Source organism: Notechis scutatus, chromosome 3 (genome assembly GCF_049901735.1).
Source record: "Notechis scutatus isolate UNSWTSFEM ecotype Mainland chromosome 3, rNotScu1.2, whole genome shotgun sequence".
In the NCBI taxonomy this organism is placed as follows: domain Eukaryota; kingdom Metazoa; phylum Chordata; class Lepidosauria; order Squamata; family Elapidae; genus Notechis; species Notechis scutatus.
In genome coordinates, this window is record NC_142011.1 from 49887539 (window position 1) to 49904072 (window position 16534).

Here is a 16534-nt window from a genome sequence, read left to right on the forward strand (position 1 = left end):
TGCCACAATTATTAAGTGAACCACTGCAGTTGTTAATTTACTAACCTGATTGTCAAGTGAATATGGCTTCCTTATTGATTTCACTTATCAGATGACCACAAAAGAAGATCACATGACCCTGGGATGCTGCAACCATCATAAATATGAACCAGTTGTCAAGCATCTGAATTTTGATTACATGACTACAGGGATGCTGCATTGTTCCAAGTATGAAAAATGGTCATAAGTCCCTTTTCTCAGCACCACCGTGACTTCAAATGGTCACTAAAACTGTTGTAAGTCAAGGACTATCTGCATTCCATCCAGTTTTGGTCACCACAATATAAAAGGATGCTGAGACTTTAGAAAGAGTGCAGGGAGGAAGAACAAAAATGATTAGGGGCTAGAGACTAAAGCATATGAAGAATATTTGCAGGAATTAGGAATGTCTAGTTTAATGAAAAGAAGGACTAGGGGTGACATGATAGTAGTATTCCAATATCTAAGGGGCTGCCACAAAGAAGAGGGGGTCAATCTATTTTCAAAAGCACTCAAAGGCAGAACAAGAAGCAATTGATGGAAATTAATCATCTAGAAGAGAACCAACCTAGCAATTAATCAGTGGAACAACTTGCCTCCAGAAGTTGTGAATACTCCAACACTTTAAGCTTTAAAGAAGAAACTGGACAACCATTTCTCTGAAATGTTATAAGGTTTCTTACTTGAGCAAGAGTTGAACTAGAAGACCTCAAAGGTCTCTGTTCTGTTAATTGTGTATAATTAAAGTATTGTGGAGTTCTGGATCTCAATATAAAACAACTTTTAAAAAATTCAAAATCATAAGCTGAAATAAAACATTTAACTGATTTTCTTATGTCTCTCTCTTACATACTACCTGAGCAAGCATCAGCATCTGGTAGCTTCTTACTGGTTTAGACATCTACGCAAAGTTAAATATATTAATATTTGGATGGGAGACCACCTGGGAAATCCAAGACTCAAGGCTAGACCAAGACATGGCAAAAATATATTTTTTTTTATTTGTTTGATGTTCCACTTTGTTTATTTTTGATTTTGTGAATTATTTTCCATAAATAAATTTTCATCCCCAAAAGTTGAAGTCCAATTAACTACCAATACAGCATTAAGGTTAGGCAGCTCAATCAGGGGTACAATGGAGAGATCACTTGGTTCACTTCATGCTTTGCTTCTTCTGCATGTGACCAACAGACAGGAAAAACATCAGCAATCACAGTATCACATCAAGAATGGGAAAGATTTGGTTTAGGACACTATCATATTTTTACTCTTTCCTACGTCCCCTCCTTCTATACCCCATCAGGTCAATCCAAATTGAATAAAATAAAACATAAATATATTGGGACATGAAAAGAGCTCAGTCAAAACAGTGCTTTTATTCATTATTTTTTCTCCACTTCATTTTCTTCATTTATATAGGCAATAAGTGCAAAATTCCAGGTTTCTTGCTTCCATTCAGAAGGCACTTGATTGCAATTCCTGCAAACAGATTTTGTTGCATTTCTTGCATCACTATGTTCAGATCTTTAGATCAGAAAGTATCAGTATCAGTATCAGAGAGATGGTAGACAAGGATAACAAGTTACCAAAGAAATTGAAACAACTAACCCTCCTCACAACTTGTTTAATTTGCCTCTGACGTGATGGGTAGCAAGGCACATAGAATTCACACGTTTTGTAGTGATAGTTGGATGCTTTTGAGTAAAATACCAGTTTAACACTGCAGAGTCAAAGATGTAATTCTATTGCACTCATAGAATAGGGACAAAATGGTCATGGCAGAAAATAGGGTACCTCCAAGAAAGACCCAAAGTATCACAGTGATACCAAACACGGAGAATTAGTCTTCTGCAGGATTCAATATGGGTCAGTCATCAGAGATTTTGTCTTCCAAGCTTTCAGACTCGTGCTAGAGCCTATCCCCAGGAAACAAGTGTGAAAGCTCGGGAGACAAAACCTCTGATCCCAATGACCAACTCAGACTGGATCCTGCAACATTATCCTGGGACACGTATATTTGCCTTCATTCATAATTAATATTCTATAAATATTCTCTATTTCAATTTTAGGAAGTATAACTAAAGTAATTTATTACCAATACTTGAAGCTTGCATTAGTTGCTTTCTATCATAAACAGTTATTTCAAAGACAATCCTTAAAAGATTTATGGATAAGATACATGCCCAACTTGTAAGAAAGATAACTACCTATCATCAAGTGTAATTCCATCTTATTTTCCGGAATGCTATCTGGGAGCAGGAAAAAAATTAAGAGACTTTTAGCATCTGCAGTAATCATAAGGGAAGGGGGAAGGAGGAGGAAAGGAGAAAGGGGAAAAGGAGGGCATTTTGAATTTTGGGAGGAAGATAATTCACAAAGAGACAAAGTGAGGGAAAGTGATTTAGAGAGAAAATATGTAATTTCATGATTTTATCTGTTAGGGGATTGGGTAAAAAAATTCTGTGTTTGGCATTTAGATACAAAGAAAGGAGAAACACAAGCTACAGGGATAAGAAACTCTTATATTCTGAAAGTATGAAATGAAAAAAATAAATCTAAATTTGAAGGTTCTTTTGGTTTGAAAGACCAGGTCACACGAACTTCCTTCCCTTGCCAGAGATCTCATAATATGTTTAATTATAACAATTAGAAGTTTAGGCTCAAAAGCAACTTTCTCAGGTAGAGCTATAGTTATTTCTAATGCACTTTCTCAATATAATTACTGATCCCATGTTAACTTCTTTTCATTTATGTTAATATTGCTTTGGTCCCATTAATAGCATGATAACTTCTATTCTTCTATTGCAGAAGTCTGCAGTGATGAAAGACAGATAATAAGTGGTTTTTTTTAAATGGGTTTAACAGATCCTATAATATAGAAGCAAGTAATACATTGATTGATCCTTAGCTTTTAAGAGCTCACAGTTATAATTTCTAGCAAAAAACAGCTATGAACACAAGCAAAGCAAGCAGCTGCTTAAAGCCCCCCATTTTAATATTGATTTGTTCCTTCTTAAATAATCCTGTTAGCTGAGTATTTCTTTCTTCGTTGTCTGGACAACTCCAGGCCTACCTACATTTCTCTCAATAGCTGGGGCCATGCAGATTTCAAGAGCAAAAATAGATTTTAGAAAGGGCAGAAGCTGGCAGGTTAAATAGTTAGTAATAACTGCTGTTCTGATTAATGCAGCTGCCACCTATTCTCCACAATGTGAAGTGAGGCATGCAGGTTAGTAATACAGCAGTGCCTGATTATTTTATTCCCCAATAGAAGATGCGGCTATAGATAAAACTCCTCAAAGATATATAGAACAAAAATATTTACCATTAGAAAACGTCGGGGGGGTAACGTGCTGTTGAAGGTGCCTCTCCCCTGTTTAACATTATAAAAAAGTGGTTTAGAAACAATGTCCAGCAAGGAGTTTGGCTTCTTAAAAATGTAAATATTCCCAAAGAACAATTGAATCATAGATTTTCAGTGATATCCCTCCCTGGTTCCCCACCCCAACTTACACATACAATTCTAGCTAAAACCAAATCATTTGGCCAATGGATCAATTTCATAATGGTTTCCTTCTTTTCACCAACAATATATTTATCCTCTCTGCTCACTAGTGTAATTCTCACTTTATTAAAAACCATCTTGTGGGTTTTTATAGGGTATGTGCAGAAAAGAAAAAGATGTGGACAAGAGATAGAAATTAGTATTTAATACTGTTAGTATTTAAATGTCTTTTCTAGCTAAATGTAAATGCAGCTTTAAAAAAACTCTTTTTATTAGAAGATAATTCAGTACCTGTGGGTAGAAAGCAGCATCCATGTAAAACAAATTTGATTGTCCACAATGGCAAAGTGAACAAATTATTATGAAGCCTCTAGTAACAAACTAAATTCAGCTTCAGAATTAAGCAGCAGTCCAAAGACAGAGGACACAGTAGTCTTAAAAATAGAATTCTAATACATTCATCAGCTGAAAAAAGTTCCTACTGCATTTAAAATGTTTTTAAAGACCCTACCCAAAAACTCAAAAATAAAAAAGAGCAATAGAAAAAGAATGACAAGGGAAGAAAGTGAATTCACATAGCACTTAGTAACAATGCTTTATTTCTTTAGATGCAGACTAAATTAACTGATTAATCTAATAAAAACTAAATACAGGTAGTCCAATTTTATCAAATATAATTGGAACCTGCAGTTTGGGCATTAAGTAGTTACACAGTAAAACCGCAATTATGCTATGATCTTCAGCTTTCCATTCCATTGCTTTACAGACCTGCAAAGGTTGTGTATAGTTGCTAAATGAAGGCTATTCATATAAACTTTTATATTTTAAAGTATTTACTAGCCTATTCCTGTGGATTTTATTTCAAAAGAAATTGCACCAAATTTAATTCTAGCCTAATTCTAATAAGTCTACATAGTATACAATATATAGTATAGAAGCCTTAATGAATTTAATAGAGTTTCTAAGGACAGGATTGCATTTTAAAATCACCAATACTTTAGATCTTCTCATATACATCTAAAGAGTTGAACCCACATGTATCTGTTCATCTAAGAGTCTTGAGAAGTATCTGTTTCTAGTAGATAATTTACATGTTTTCTATGAGAATTGTATATACCAAATACAATAAGGGATCTGATTCCTAAGGACTATTCATTAGGAAGGTAGTCTATGATCTATAATACAATGATGAACAGGCTTTCATTTGTTTCCCAATTATAATTATTTTTCAATAGCACCATATCAATATGGTAAAAAAAAAAAAAAAAGCAGTATGTCCAGCAGCTCTACTATGCTTACTTACACATAGCAAGTTCAAACAAATATTTGGTTTCAGGAATTGTTGGAACTAAATATGTCTTGAATTTGTTCAGTAGCAGTGAAGATAAAGGAATAGAAATAAGAGACCAACTTCATGAAATTATCTGCCATTTCTGGAACATCTCAGGGATGACCCACATTAATGCCTCACACTTGCAAAGTTTACAGAGAAATAGCTAATTGGACAAGCCTAACCCACAGCTCAACAAGCTGGCAGCAGAAGAGAGTATGCAACTGGGCAGTGCAAACCAAGCATGCGGAACAAATTATTCCAAAGGGAGTAAGAGAGTCATAGCGTCTGAGTGCAGGCTTGTTAGATCTAATGAGAACCAAATCCTAGAGTCAAGTAATATTGTGGAGAAAAGACAGATGTTCCCTGAAAATGGAAAAATGGACACTGATATTCTACCCCCCATTAATGTGCTTGGTAAAGAGAACTTTATTTGGGGCGGGGGAGGCCTCATCATCATACTGCTAATGATCTAATTTCTTAGCCCCCAAGAAATGTAGGCCATTGTTTGAGGATTTTCTTTTGTAGCAGTGAAGATACTGTTTTCTATGTGGTCAGTTTTCCCAGAAAACAATGCCTTTTCTCTTTTATGGGTAAACATCAAATGTAAACATCACAGCATACTGGCTCCAGTATACTCACCAATTTAACTTAGAAATTATATCAAAATGCTAAATTCTCACTAGAAAGAGTTTGTTGCAGCCATAATTATCAAGAATTTTAGACTCCTTTGAGAAAATTGTCAGCAAATTTGAACATATAACTACTTTTCTGCACATTGTCAATTTCTTAATAATTTTGTTTATAAAATTATTGCTGATGAATTGATGCACTATGAGAAATTGATTCAGTTTTTATCGGTGGGTTGCAAATGACTCAAAATCTAAAATATATTTTGGGGGAAATGGCTTTGACTAAAAATGAAAATAAGCTTTGAAAACTCATATAATGAAAGATGGATTCATACAAATCTGATCAGCAGGTATCAGTTATAGTAATGCTGTTTTGAAACATAGAAAACATTTGTTCACCTAAATAAATGTTATACATACATACATACATACATACATACATACATATGTATATGTAGAATATATATGTAGAATATATATTATGTGTGTGTGTAGAATATATGTAGAATAAAAATACACACACACACACACATATATACACACATTCTACGTTTCAATATATATTTATGTGTGTATATGTATATATATAAATGTTTTCTTAAGTTTTCGCGGGTACTTACATGTATGGTATTCAGCTTTGTTCGGGTATTTTCCCATGTCATTATAGTTGTGCTTTTAAAGTTGTAGCAACATTTCGGCAGAATCTCATCTGCCATCATCAGATCAGGCTTCTGTATTGTGTTCGTCTGCCATATATATATATATATATATATATATATATATATATATATATATATATATATATATATATACACACACACACACACACACACACACACACACACATATATATATTCTACATTTCGTTATGTATGCATGTGTGTATACATACATACATATATACATATACATACACACACAGAATAGAGTAGAGTAGAATAGAATAGAATAGAATTCTTTATTGCTAAGTGCGATTGGACACACAAGGAATTTGTCTTGGTGCAAATGTTTTCAGTGTACATAAAAGAAAAGATACATTTGTCAAGAGTCATCAGGTACCACATTTAATAATATTCACAGGGTACAATAAGCAATCAAATCATACTAGGAAACAGTCAATATAAATTGTAAGGATATAAGCGACAAAGTTACAGTCATACAGTCACAAGTGGGAGGGCATGGGCGATAAGGAGTGATGAGAAGATTAATAGTAATAGCAATACAAACTTTATAAATAGTTGGATAGTGTTGAGGGAATTGTTTGTTTAGTAGAGTGATGGCGTTCGGGGAAAAACTGTCCTCGTGTCTAGCTGTTCTGGTATGCAGTGCTCTATAGCGTTGTTCTGAGGGTAGGATTTGAAACAGTTTATGTCCGGGATGTGAGGGGTCTGTAAATATTTTCACAGCCTTTTTGACTCGTGCAGTATATAGGTCCTCGATTGAAGGCAGGTTGGTAGTAATTGTTTTTTCTGCAGTCCTAATTACTCTCTGGAGTCTGTGTCTGTCTTGTTGGGTTGCAGAACCAAACCAGACAGCCATTAGGAAAAATATAATCTTGAGGGCCTGATAGCATATCAAACAGTATGCGAGTGGGGCAATGAAACAGAAACTAAACTATTATAATTAGACTAATATTCCATTCTTTGGGAAGGTGCTGTAGCATCTGGAGCAATAAGTCATTTCTTTATCCATCTGATCTCAGGATTGCATGAAATATAGTATTTTGATCATCTTTATGGAATCAACTGTATTGAGAACTGATGTGTGTCATTCAATTATGCAGGTTATCTCAGAAGCATCTGATACCATAAACATAGAATGGCCAGGTTGTTTCAGGCACTATATTATGGTAATTTTCATCCTTCTTGGAAAAGTGGCTAAGTAGTAAGAGACAAGTGGTGATTGGCCAAAAGTTATTTATGAAGAATATAATTTTTGGTTTGTGTGTGATGAGCCAGTTTGGTATAATTTGGTGATTAAAGCTGTAAGGCTAAAAAACTGGGAGATCACATGTTTTAGCAATTCCCTATGTACAAAATCTGTTGGATGTCTTTGGACAAGATGCTTCCCGTCAGCCAAAGGAAGAAAGAACCGGTAATAGTAAACCACTTCCAAATATACTACCAACAAAATTGTATGGAGTTATCTAGACAATAGTCAGGAATTGAGGCTGACTTGGCATGCAGGCATGCATGTGAGCATAAATCATTAGCTAACTGTAGCTTATAAGAAACCTTCCCTGAAGTTGCTTTGAAAACATAGGTTTACTGAAGACGTCCAACAGATACAAATTAACTCATTATCATCTAAATCCAAAAAAATGTACAAGTTTTAAAGCATCTGAATTGGCAATGGAGTAGAATAGGACAAACAAGGTCAAAATTCATAAAGAGGCAGGAGCTTCTTCTCATCAGTTAAAAGACAAAAGAAAGATTCAATTTGTTTTAGATGTAATTATACTTGTTTTTAAACCTGTTTCACAAATCCCAGGTTTTGATATTGAGTAAAAATATACCTGCACAGTGCAGATGAGTGTGCACTTACTTTTGGATATATCAAAAGTGGTTTTTATATTTGAAAAGGCTGGTTTTTTATACTGTTAATTACTGTCCTTCCATCTCCCACACCATCCAAAACAAATGATGAGCTTCCAGGATAGGAAGCAAAACGTCATCTTCTTCCTCAAAAAAATCAGTCCAGTTGCCTTTTTAAAAATAAAATCAGCTTTTGATAAACAACTATGACCTGGATGACTGAGAATCTTCATACATTTGGATAAGTTAAATCTACTCATGGGGACACGTCTTAAAATTACATCCTTTTGGGACTTCTACAGCATATTCTACATATAGCTGCCTTTCAAAAGCATCCAAAAACATCATCTGGTCCAAGTTATTATAGCCAGATGATTAATCAGAACTAATTATAGAAAACATGTGACTTTTCTTTTTTTTTTTTTACAAAAGTTTCATTGGTCTCAGATCCACTTTGAGACTCAACTCACTCTATATGTTATAACCTATAAATCCCTACACAACTATGTTTGAAAAACTATTGGCTTTTAAGATCTTTGGGAGATCTTTTCTCATTGAGAATGTAAGAAAAGGCCTTCCCACCAGTTGTTCCAGATGCTACTACCACAGGAAGTGAAACACGGCCAGCTTTTCTTCTCTCTTTCTCATGCTTAACAGGCAAAGCTAATTTTATGCAGACTGATTCCTGGCTTTTTAAGCTGACTTGCTTGCTAAAGTACATTTTAACTGTTTTAATTGATTTATTTTATATTTTAATTCCATTTTAATCCATATTTTATTATTGTTAACAACCCCAAATGTTATTTCTGACAAGGCAGGATTTAAATTCATTAAGTAAAGGAAGTATTAATACCATCAATATGTGAAACATACGTTTGTGTTTTCCATTCTGCTGCACAATGTGTGAGGCTAGCTGTCTACAAAATGAATGTGTAGCACTTCATTCCCCAATAATTTTTACAAAAGATAAATAGTGGATACTTAAAAGTTAGCAGTATGCTCTTCTCTAGCCTTTGACCCTTCATTGGGACTGACTCTGCCTAAAAGGATAAAGTTACTCATTATTTTCATTTTTAAAAGCAGCATTAAAAAGTTGAGCAGAGGAATGAAAACTGCCAGCCACAACCTAATGAAACTGTCATTCAAGGAAACTGATTGCACTTCCTGCCTTGGTGTGATCTGAAGGGGGCCTATATTAGACAACCTGTTCAGGGCAACCCTTCAAATACACCACATTCAATTTCAAAGTGCTTGGCCAAGGGAGTGAGTTTGCATTTAGAAACTTTATTCCTTGTGAAATGATGAAATATGTTAGTGGAAATGAAGGCTCAGAAGGGGGAGGTATAGCTATTAAATGAAAAAAGGTCAGTTATAAATATCCAAAGAGGTAACTTAACCTCTTGCCTAGCTATAAATCTATCCCTGTTCTTCCCTCCTGGGATGGTGGGACTGGAGGTTTGTTAATAACCCCTGACTGCACAATTCAACAGTGTTTTCCATGCACAGCAGCTATGAGCAGAAAATATACTACAGTACACATGAATGGGATGCTTCAGCTGTTACTGCTTTCCTTCACATTCATATAGCTGGCAAAAACCAATCAGAAGAAAAACTCAAATTGTATAGCCAGCTTCTCGGGTCAATGAAGAGCTATCCCAGATGGCAAATTCCCTCCACATACAATTCAAAGAGAACAGACAGACCAGAAGCATCTTTGTTGTTTATTTAAAGACCCTGGAGGTCACCATCCATGACTGCTGGGTCTAAATCTGAACTCCAGGAAAATTAAGACTTTCACACTTAAGGAGCTGCAGGGAGGGCTTTTCCTAGAGTTTGTTGTGAAAATCAGGTTAAAGTGTTTTTCCAAGTTATCCAGCATGTGGATGAGACCCTGTTAAACTATAAAGGAGTCAGATTTCCAACTGAGTACATTTATTCATGAAGGAAGCAAAGTTCAATTATCAAATGCTTTTCACATAAAGTGAAGTAACAAACAATTATTACTTCTTAGGAATGAAAACTGTACTAATCAGTCATCAAACCATCTTTTCAAAGGGATACTCCAGTTTTGATTTTGCCAATTACTCCAACAAAGGGGGAAAAAAAACATAGAATAAGTATTCTGTGGAGAATAAGCAATTCAAAATGAGCTACAGTTGCACATTTGCTGCATTGTAATATCTATACCTGAAAACCAAATACAATAAGCAGCATAATGAAATGGGCACTGATATAGAATCTCCTGAAAGCAGAATGACGGGAATTGTCTGCTAGCATTAGTATGAACTCAGTTACAGCATTCAAGTGGATGGTTTATGTAAAATAAGACCCACCAATGAACATACATATTTTATGGGCAGAAACATGCAGAACAAAAAAATAAAAATAATAAAGAAAGGAATTGCTCAAATATAAGCAGTGAAGCAAAAATTACACATAATATTAGAATTTCATTTAAGGAAACAGAAAAGCTAAGCATTACTTCATAAGAGAAAACTAAAAATGAATCTTGGCCCATATTCAAGATCTTTCAGGCTGCATTCTAAATTTATATTTGGCTGAGTCAAATTAATTGGATTTATTTCCAAATATATTTGTTTAGAATCCAGGTGCCAATTCTTCTGGACTAAAACTGTCCATATGCAACCAAAATAATAGTAGTAAATGAATGATTTGAAATATAAGCCAGTTGTATTCCTGCTATTACTTCTACAAGGAAGCCTTTATATTATTCTAATCTTCAGGGCAAGATTAGTGTAATTAAGTATGATTACATAGATTGTTAAGCAAAAGCGGTTCTTGCATATCATCAAGGGTGGGAGTATACATAGGCTGGCTTGACTTAGGTGTAGATTCCAGCAAGAAATTGTTACAGAAATTATGCATTTTCCAGAGGCTCAGGCCACTCAGTAGATTCCATTAAAGGGAACTGTTTTCAAACCAATTAAGACAGAACAAAAAGAAAAAATATTTACAGTATTTTCTATTTTGATCACTTTTTATATGGGACTTCATAAAAGTAATCTCTTAGAATGGATAGGCATCTGAAGCCGGTAAAAGATTCATGCATGCTCTTTATTCCATTATTAATGCATACATTATTATTCCAAAACACATACAAAAGTACCCAATTATATTGTTTTACTGTAACAATTATTCTCAGATTGAACTTTTCTATAATGTCAATTTTTTTTTGTTAGAATAGGCTGCTTTAATCTAGTAGTAACCTTCCAACTCTTTCCAAGAGATCAGAGGATATTAGTAGGTATCCTTGAACATGGTAAGACTTCATTCAATATATTTAAATGTTTAAAATTCTATGATTCCCTTGATGTAAGTATTCATAATAGAATACATTTGTGAGAAATTAGAAATTGCAATCAATTATGTTATTAGTTGAAATAGAAATTAACAAATACAAATGTAACAATTTTAAGCTATGTTTATTGATTAGTCATATGAATAGGAACTATATTGTATTTTAAAAAAAACATTTTAGAAAACAGGGACCTGGACTGAAAGATAGGATGCAGGATCAAATCCAATTTGACCTGATTGAACCTGTAGAATTTTACATCTAGGCTTGTATTAATTAGATCTATGAGGATAGCCATTAGTGGCAATTTCCCACCGAGGGACTTTCTTAGGTCAGGATGGAGTTATCTATAAAGAAAGGGCTAGTAACAGTGTGCTCCCACTCATATTGAACCCTCTCAGTTGACTTAGCTCTGAGAAATGAAGCAACCTGTTTTAAAAACAATTTGATGTATGAACTATAAATTCCAAATGCGCACAATACTCAACAAACTCTTGTTACCAATTAAAACAAAATGTCCATTATTATAACTCCTAAACTCACTGAGCACAATCCCATCTGCTTATATTCCCAACAGGAAAAAAAAGCTATATTTTGTTTGTGAAATTTGAAGCATAGATAAGTAGGAATAGTTCTTCCCAGCTAAGAGGTCAATTCTGTAAAAACACTTCACAAATTTTGTTCAAAATATTCCAGGGGTGCCCTTTCTATTTAGCTAAATATAGCAGTATAAAATCCACGATGACGTTTTCATATTTATAGCTTTAAAAAAACATAAGGTTACCTTATTATACTACTTTACCTGGGTAAAAGTTTCAATAAACTGAATGGATCTTTAATTCTATATTGAGATATTGCAAGGACATAAGTATGTGGTGTGCATATACTGTTACTATATGTATATACTTGCATGAACTCTTTATCTCAGTTTGATGTCTCCTTTTTCGAAGATGAATAAAAATGCTTTGCATAAGCTACAGTTGCACATTTATTATTTTTTCTTCATATGGGCAGAGTAACAGGAGAAAAGAAATAGCTTCCAGTGAGAAAATACCATAAAGTCTTAAACTCCTCTCCCTTGACACTGCAGCTATAAAACAGATTTAAAAGTTGTCGTTCTGCTCTTAAAAACAATGGAAGCTCTTAGCATTCTTCTGGTTTGATTCTTAGAGACAGAGCATGACTGAATTGGTCCCCTGAGCACTAAAATTCAAATAATTGGAACAGGGAAAGTCAGTACTGTACTAAAAAGCTTCCTGCAATGTCAATCTGACATTTCAACAGGATACATGACAAATACTGAAAAAAGAGAATCAATCTAAGGAACTCTCCATGTGGAGATTGTTATCAGTCATTCCACCATCAGGATTCCTCACATCCGCTATGTGATACGTCTGTGCAATTCAACATGGACTTTATGTTGTTGAGAACTGAACATGTTGAATCAATATACTGAAACTCAAGAAATATTACACAAATGTTTTCTTTACAGCCCAGCTCAGAAAAGCAGAAATAAAAAATAAGCAAGCTTGCACATGTAATTCTGAATAGGCATTTAATGCTATTATGCTTTTATTGTTAAAATATATACATATGATAAAAATGGCACTGTATACAAGTAGTCCTCAATTTACAACTACAATTGGGACTGGAATTTCTGTTATAAGTTGTTGCAATCTTACGTCAAATCATCTGTGATTAGACTAATTTTATGTCTAGTTTTATGACATCTTTAAGTTGATGTCATGCAGTTGTAAGTGCAAATCCTGTTAACCAATGGTGTTTTTGGCCACGAATCACATTCATTTGATGCTGCAACCAGTCATAAATGCGATCCAACTGTTCAATGTTCAAATTATGATCATGTCACCATAGGGTCAGGACAAAGCCTTATGTTCAAATTTAGGGTTGTAACAGACTTTTTTTGAGGTTCTTAATTAAACTGTCATTAAGCAAGTAGTCATAAATTGAAGACAATCTGTATTATCTTTTTTCTTTTCAACCATTCAGACTGAAATAGCAGTTCCCAATAATTCTTCTGATTCTGCACTTTTCTGAATTCTATAATGCAATTCTTCATTTTAAAACACTGCAAAATATATTACATATTTTACAGTGCATATATAATAAATATTTATAATAATTTATTTATACAGAAATGGGATAACTAGATTTATCAAAGGAGATATGTAAAACACACAGAGACCAAATCCTTGAATTTGTCTATTGCATTTCATAAAGATACTTACTGTAGGTAAGTGGCCAGTTAAGGAGAAAACTACCTCCCAGACTGCCCAGAGGACATCTGTCTTTCTATGTGGAACAAGGCGGACCATTTTGTTTGGCCTGTGAACAGGCTAGATTTTAAAAAGAAACTATCCTATACCACTCCTGTATAATTTATAGTAGAACATTAGAAATAATTTATAGTAGATCATTAGAAATAAAACAAATGATATAACTTGGTCTATCATTTTAATCAGGAGAATTTTCTCTCTCTGAATGCATGTAAGGGAGGGGGAGAGAAAGTGGATGCCAATAAAAGTCCACAATATAAAATTGGCAGTCTTTTCTGGACTGATAAGATCAGGTGAATTCCTGGAGAATAAAGCCTCTATATATATCCTCCGCTTATCACACCGTTGCTGTCCTCAGTGAGGGAATAAAGAGCTCCGACAGCCAGTAGTTTGTTAACTTCAGTGTCAGCAGCCACTCTCGATCGCCTTCTGAGGTTTCTTGCGATTTGCGCCAATTACAGAGTCTTTCCTGTGGAGCTTTACGAGCTCCACCAGCCAGCTGATTTTAATTATTTCGGATGCTTCTTAGAGGCTGTAATGGCGGTCTGAGGGGAAGCAATCAGGCACTGGCTTGAGAGTGCTCTGAGCACCGTTGGGGCCCTCAGACAGCCAGCTGATGGTAAAAGCGGTGTCTGGAGTTGTATGTGATGATTTAAAAATCGCGACTTTCCTTTGCAGCCAGAAGCTGCGATCTGACCTTTTTTTGAATTTTTCTGCTTTCAGAGAATCCAGCCAAGAGAAATTTGCCCATCTCGAATGAAGGCTGTAAGTTCGATCCTAGGTAGAGGAGAATGTTTGGAATAGACTCTCCTGCTTGAGCAGGGGGTTGGACTAGATGGCCTCCAAGGTCCCTTCCAATTCTGTTATTCTAAGTTCTACGGCTGAGAAAAAGGAGCAGTATTCCTCAGAAATCAGTTCAACCTATCGGACGAGAGACAGAAACACCTCCCATGCCTGGATGCTCTGAACAGCTCATCTGGAGAAGTATTGAGCTCAGTTCTGTTTCTCCTCACTTTGCCAGATTCACCAAATAGTAGGAACACTTGTACTCTCAGAAGTCAAAGCCATTACTAGCAAAAGATGGAGGGCGAGATGGTGCAAATAACTGATGTCTATCATGTCGTGCTGTTATGCCCAACAATTTATGGTGGATCAAAGATCATGAATTATCAATTTAAGGTGTCTGGCCCAGTGATGCTTTACTATCTGGTATCACAGGTACTATTTTAATGGGTAGATATTTTTCTCTCTTATCTTCTATCTGCACAATAGCTTTATGATAATCAGAGGCAATGAATTATGATCACAATGTATTTGATTAATCTGAATGAAATGTCAGTAATATTACACTAAAGTTGTTTAATCTAAGATACCCTAAATTATGATTTCATACACTTGCTTTGAAGCAAAGTTTATGTAGCTCTCACTTACCTATGCATGTTTTCCCATCAGAGTGTAGCACAAACCTCACATGGCAACCACATTTTGGACCTTGATCTGTATCATCACAGGTGTGCTGACAACCTCCATTACCATAGTTGCAAGTCACTGAGAGGTGTAAGAGAACAAGAAAGAAGTAATTCCAAACATTATTATCAAACTTGCCGAAACAAAAGGCTATGTTTGTGCAATACAGTAATGCAGAGCTAATTAAATCACCTTTACTGAATTAATCCAGCTGCTTGGATTCATATGTCACACTAGGCTAAAATGTTATAGTCTGGTTTGCATTCAATGTGTTATGAAAACAAAGCCCAAACAGGTTCAAGCTGCCAAATTTCTTGAAATAATTAAGAATTACTGGATTAATATAAAACTTTAGGCACTTCAAAACCACTCATAAAATCATCCAGAAGTATAACATGATAAACCTTAGATCAATACCAACAGGGGAAAAACTAATATGAGATGAAATTGAAATGAGGGGATGCTGGGATTTTGAAAATCTGTATGAGAATGATAGTGATATGTCATAGATCAGAATACAGACAGGTTGTTAGTGTTTGGGGATTAACCCCTAGCAGAGTATTGCAGCAGTAGTCAAGCCAGGCAGCCAAACGAGAGTGGAAGGGCCCCAGAGTATACACACACTGAACACAAACACTGTTTGTAGTTTAAATAGTATTTAATCCAATTAGAGTTTAAAGCATTGTCATTCAGTCCATTAAGTCATTCACAGTATTTCCATCCAGTAAGACTCACTATTACAGTCCAAGTTAAGAGTCCTTGCAATATCTTTATCAGCCGATAAAGATATCTTCTCCTCCTCCGGTACCTCTCTCCAGAGAAACAAACGCTGGATATTCAGCAAGACGCTCAAACAGTAGAACAGTAGAATTACGCAGTAAATCAGCAAACAATAGCAGACAGGAACATCTCAGTTAGTCACAGTAAGACACAGTTAGTCGCAGTAAGACACAGTTAGTCGCAGTAAGCTTTCCAGCTTCTAATGCTTCCTTATATTGTAACTTCTAACCGCACCCTTAATCGGCTAATTGCCTGCAGCATTGTGCTTAAAGTGATAAGCACTTAAACCATGATATCTAAGTTTTATATATTTATTCACCCAAACTATATTTGGTATCAATGTTATACCTAACATACTCCCCTTTTGGGTGAAATAAATATATAATACCTTTACAATCTAATCCCATAGTTTTCACAACTCTCCTGGTGCTTACTGGCACCTTGGGCTTTAGTAAAATTATCAGCTAAATTGTCCTCCGACATACAGTACTCTAGCTGAATCATCTTACTTCTTACAGATTGTCTCACGTTTAGGTATCTTAGATCTGTATGCTTGCTCCTTGTTTTTACTCCAATATTTGTGGCCATTTGAATTGCTGCCTGATTATCTTCATGTATAATTATAGGATAATCTACAGTTATACCTATATCAATT

At 35.0% G+C, this 16534-nt stretch overlaps 1 protein-coding gene across 7 annotated transcripts in view; it reads right to left on the minus strand.

The window, feature by feature from the left end:
- Positions 1-16534, minus strand: part of SCUBE3 (signal peptide, CUB domain and EGF like domain containing 3) — a 128369-nt gene that overhangs the window by 33553 nt on the left and 78282 nt on the right. For 5 of the 7 annotated variants that reach the window (XM_087959802.1, XM_087959806.1, XM_087959805.1 and 2 more), the window contains 2 exons: positions 15064-15180; positions 3344-3391 (listed from right to left, as the gene is read on the minus strand). In XM_087959802.1, the coding sequence (XP_087815928.1) occupies positions 3344-3391; positions 15064-15180 (165 nt within the window). The remainder of the gene's footprint in view (positions 1-3343; positions 3392-15063; positions 15181-16534) is intronic. The other 2 variants (XM_087959804.1, XM_087959803.1) reach the window with 1 other exon arrangement.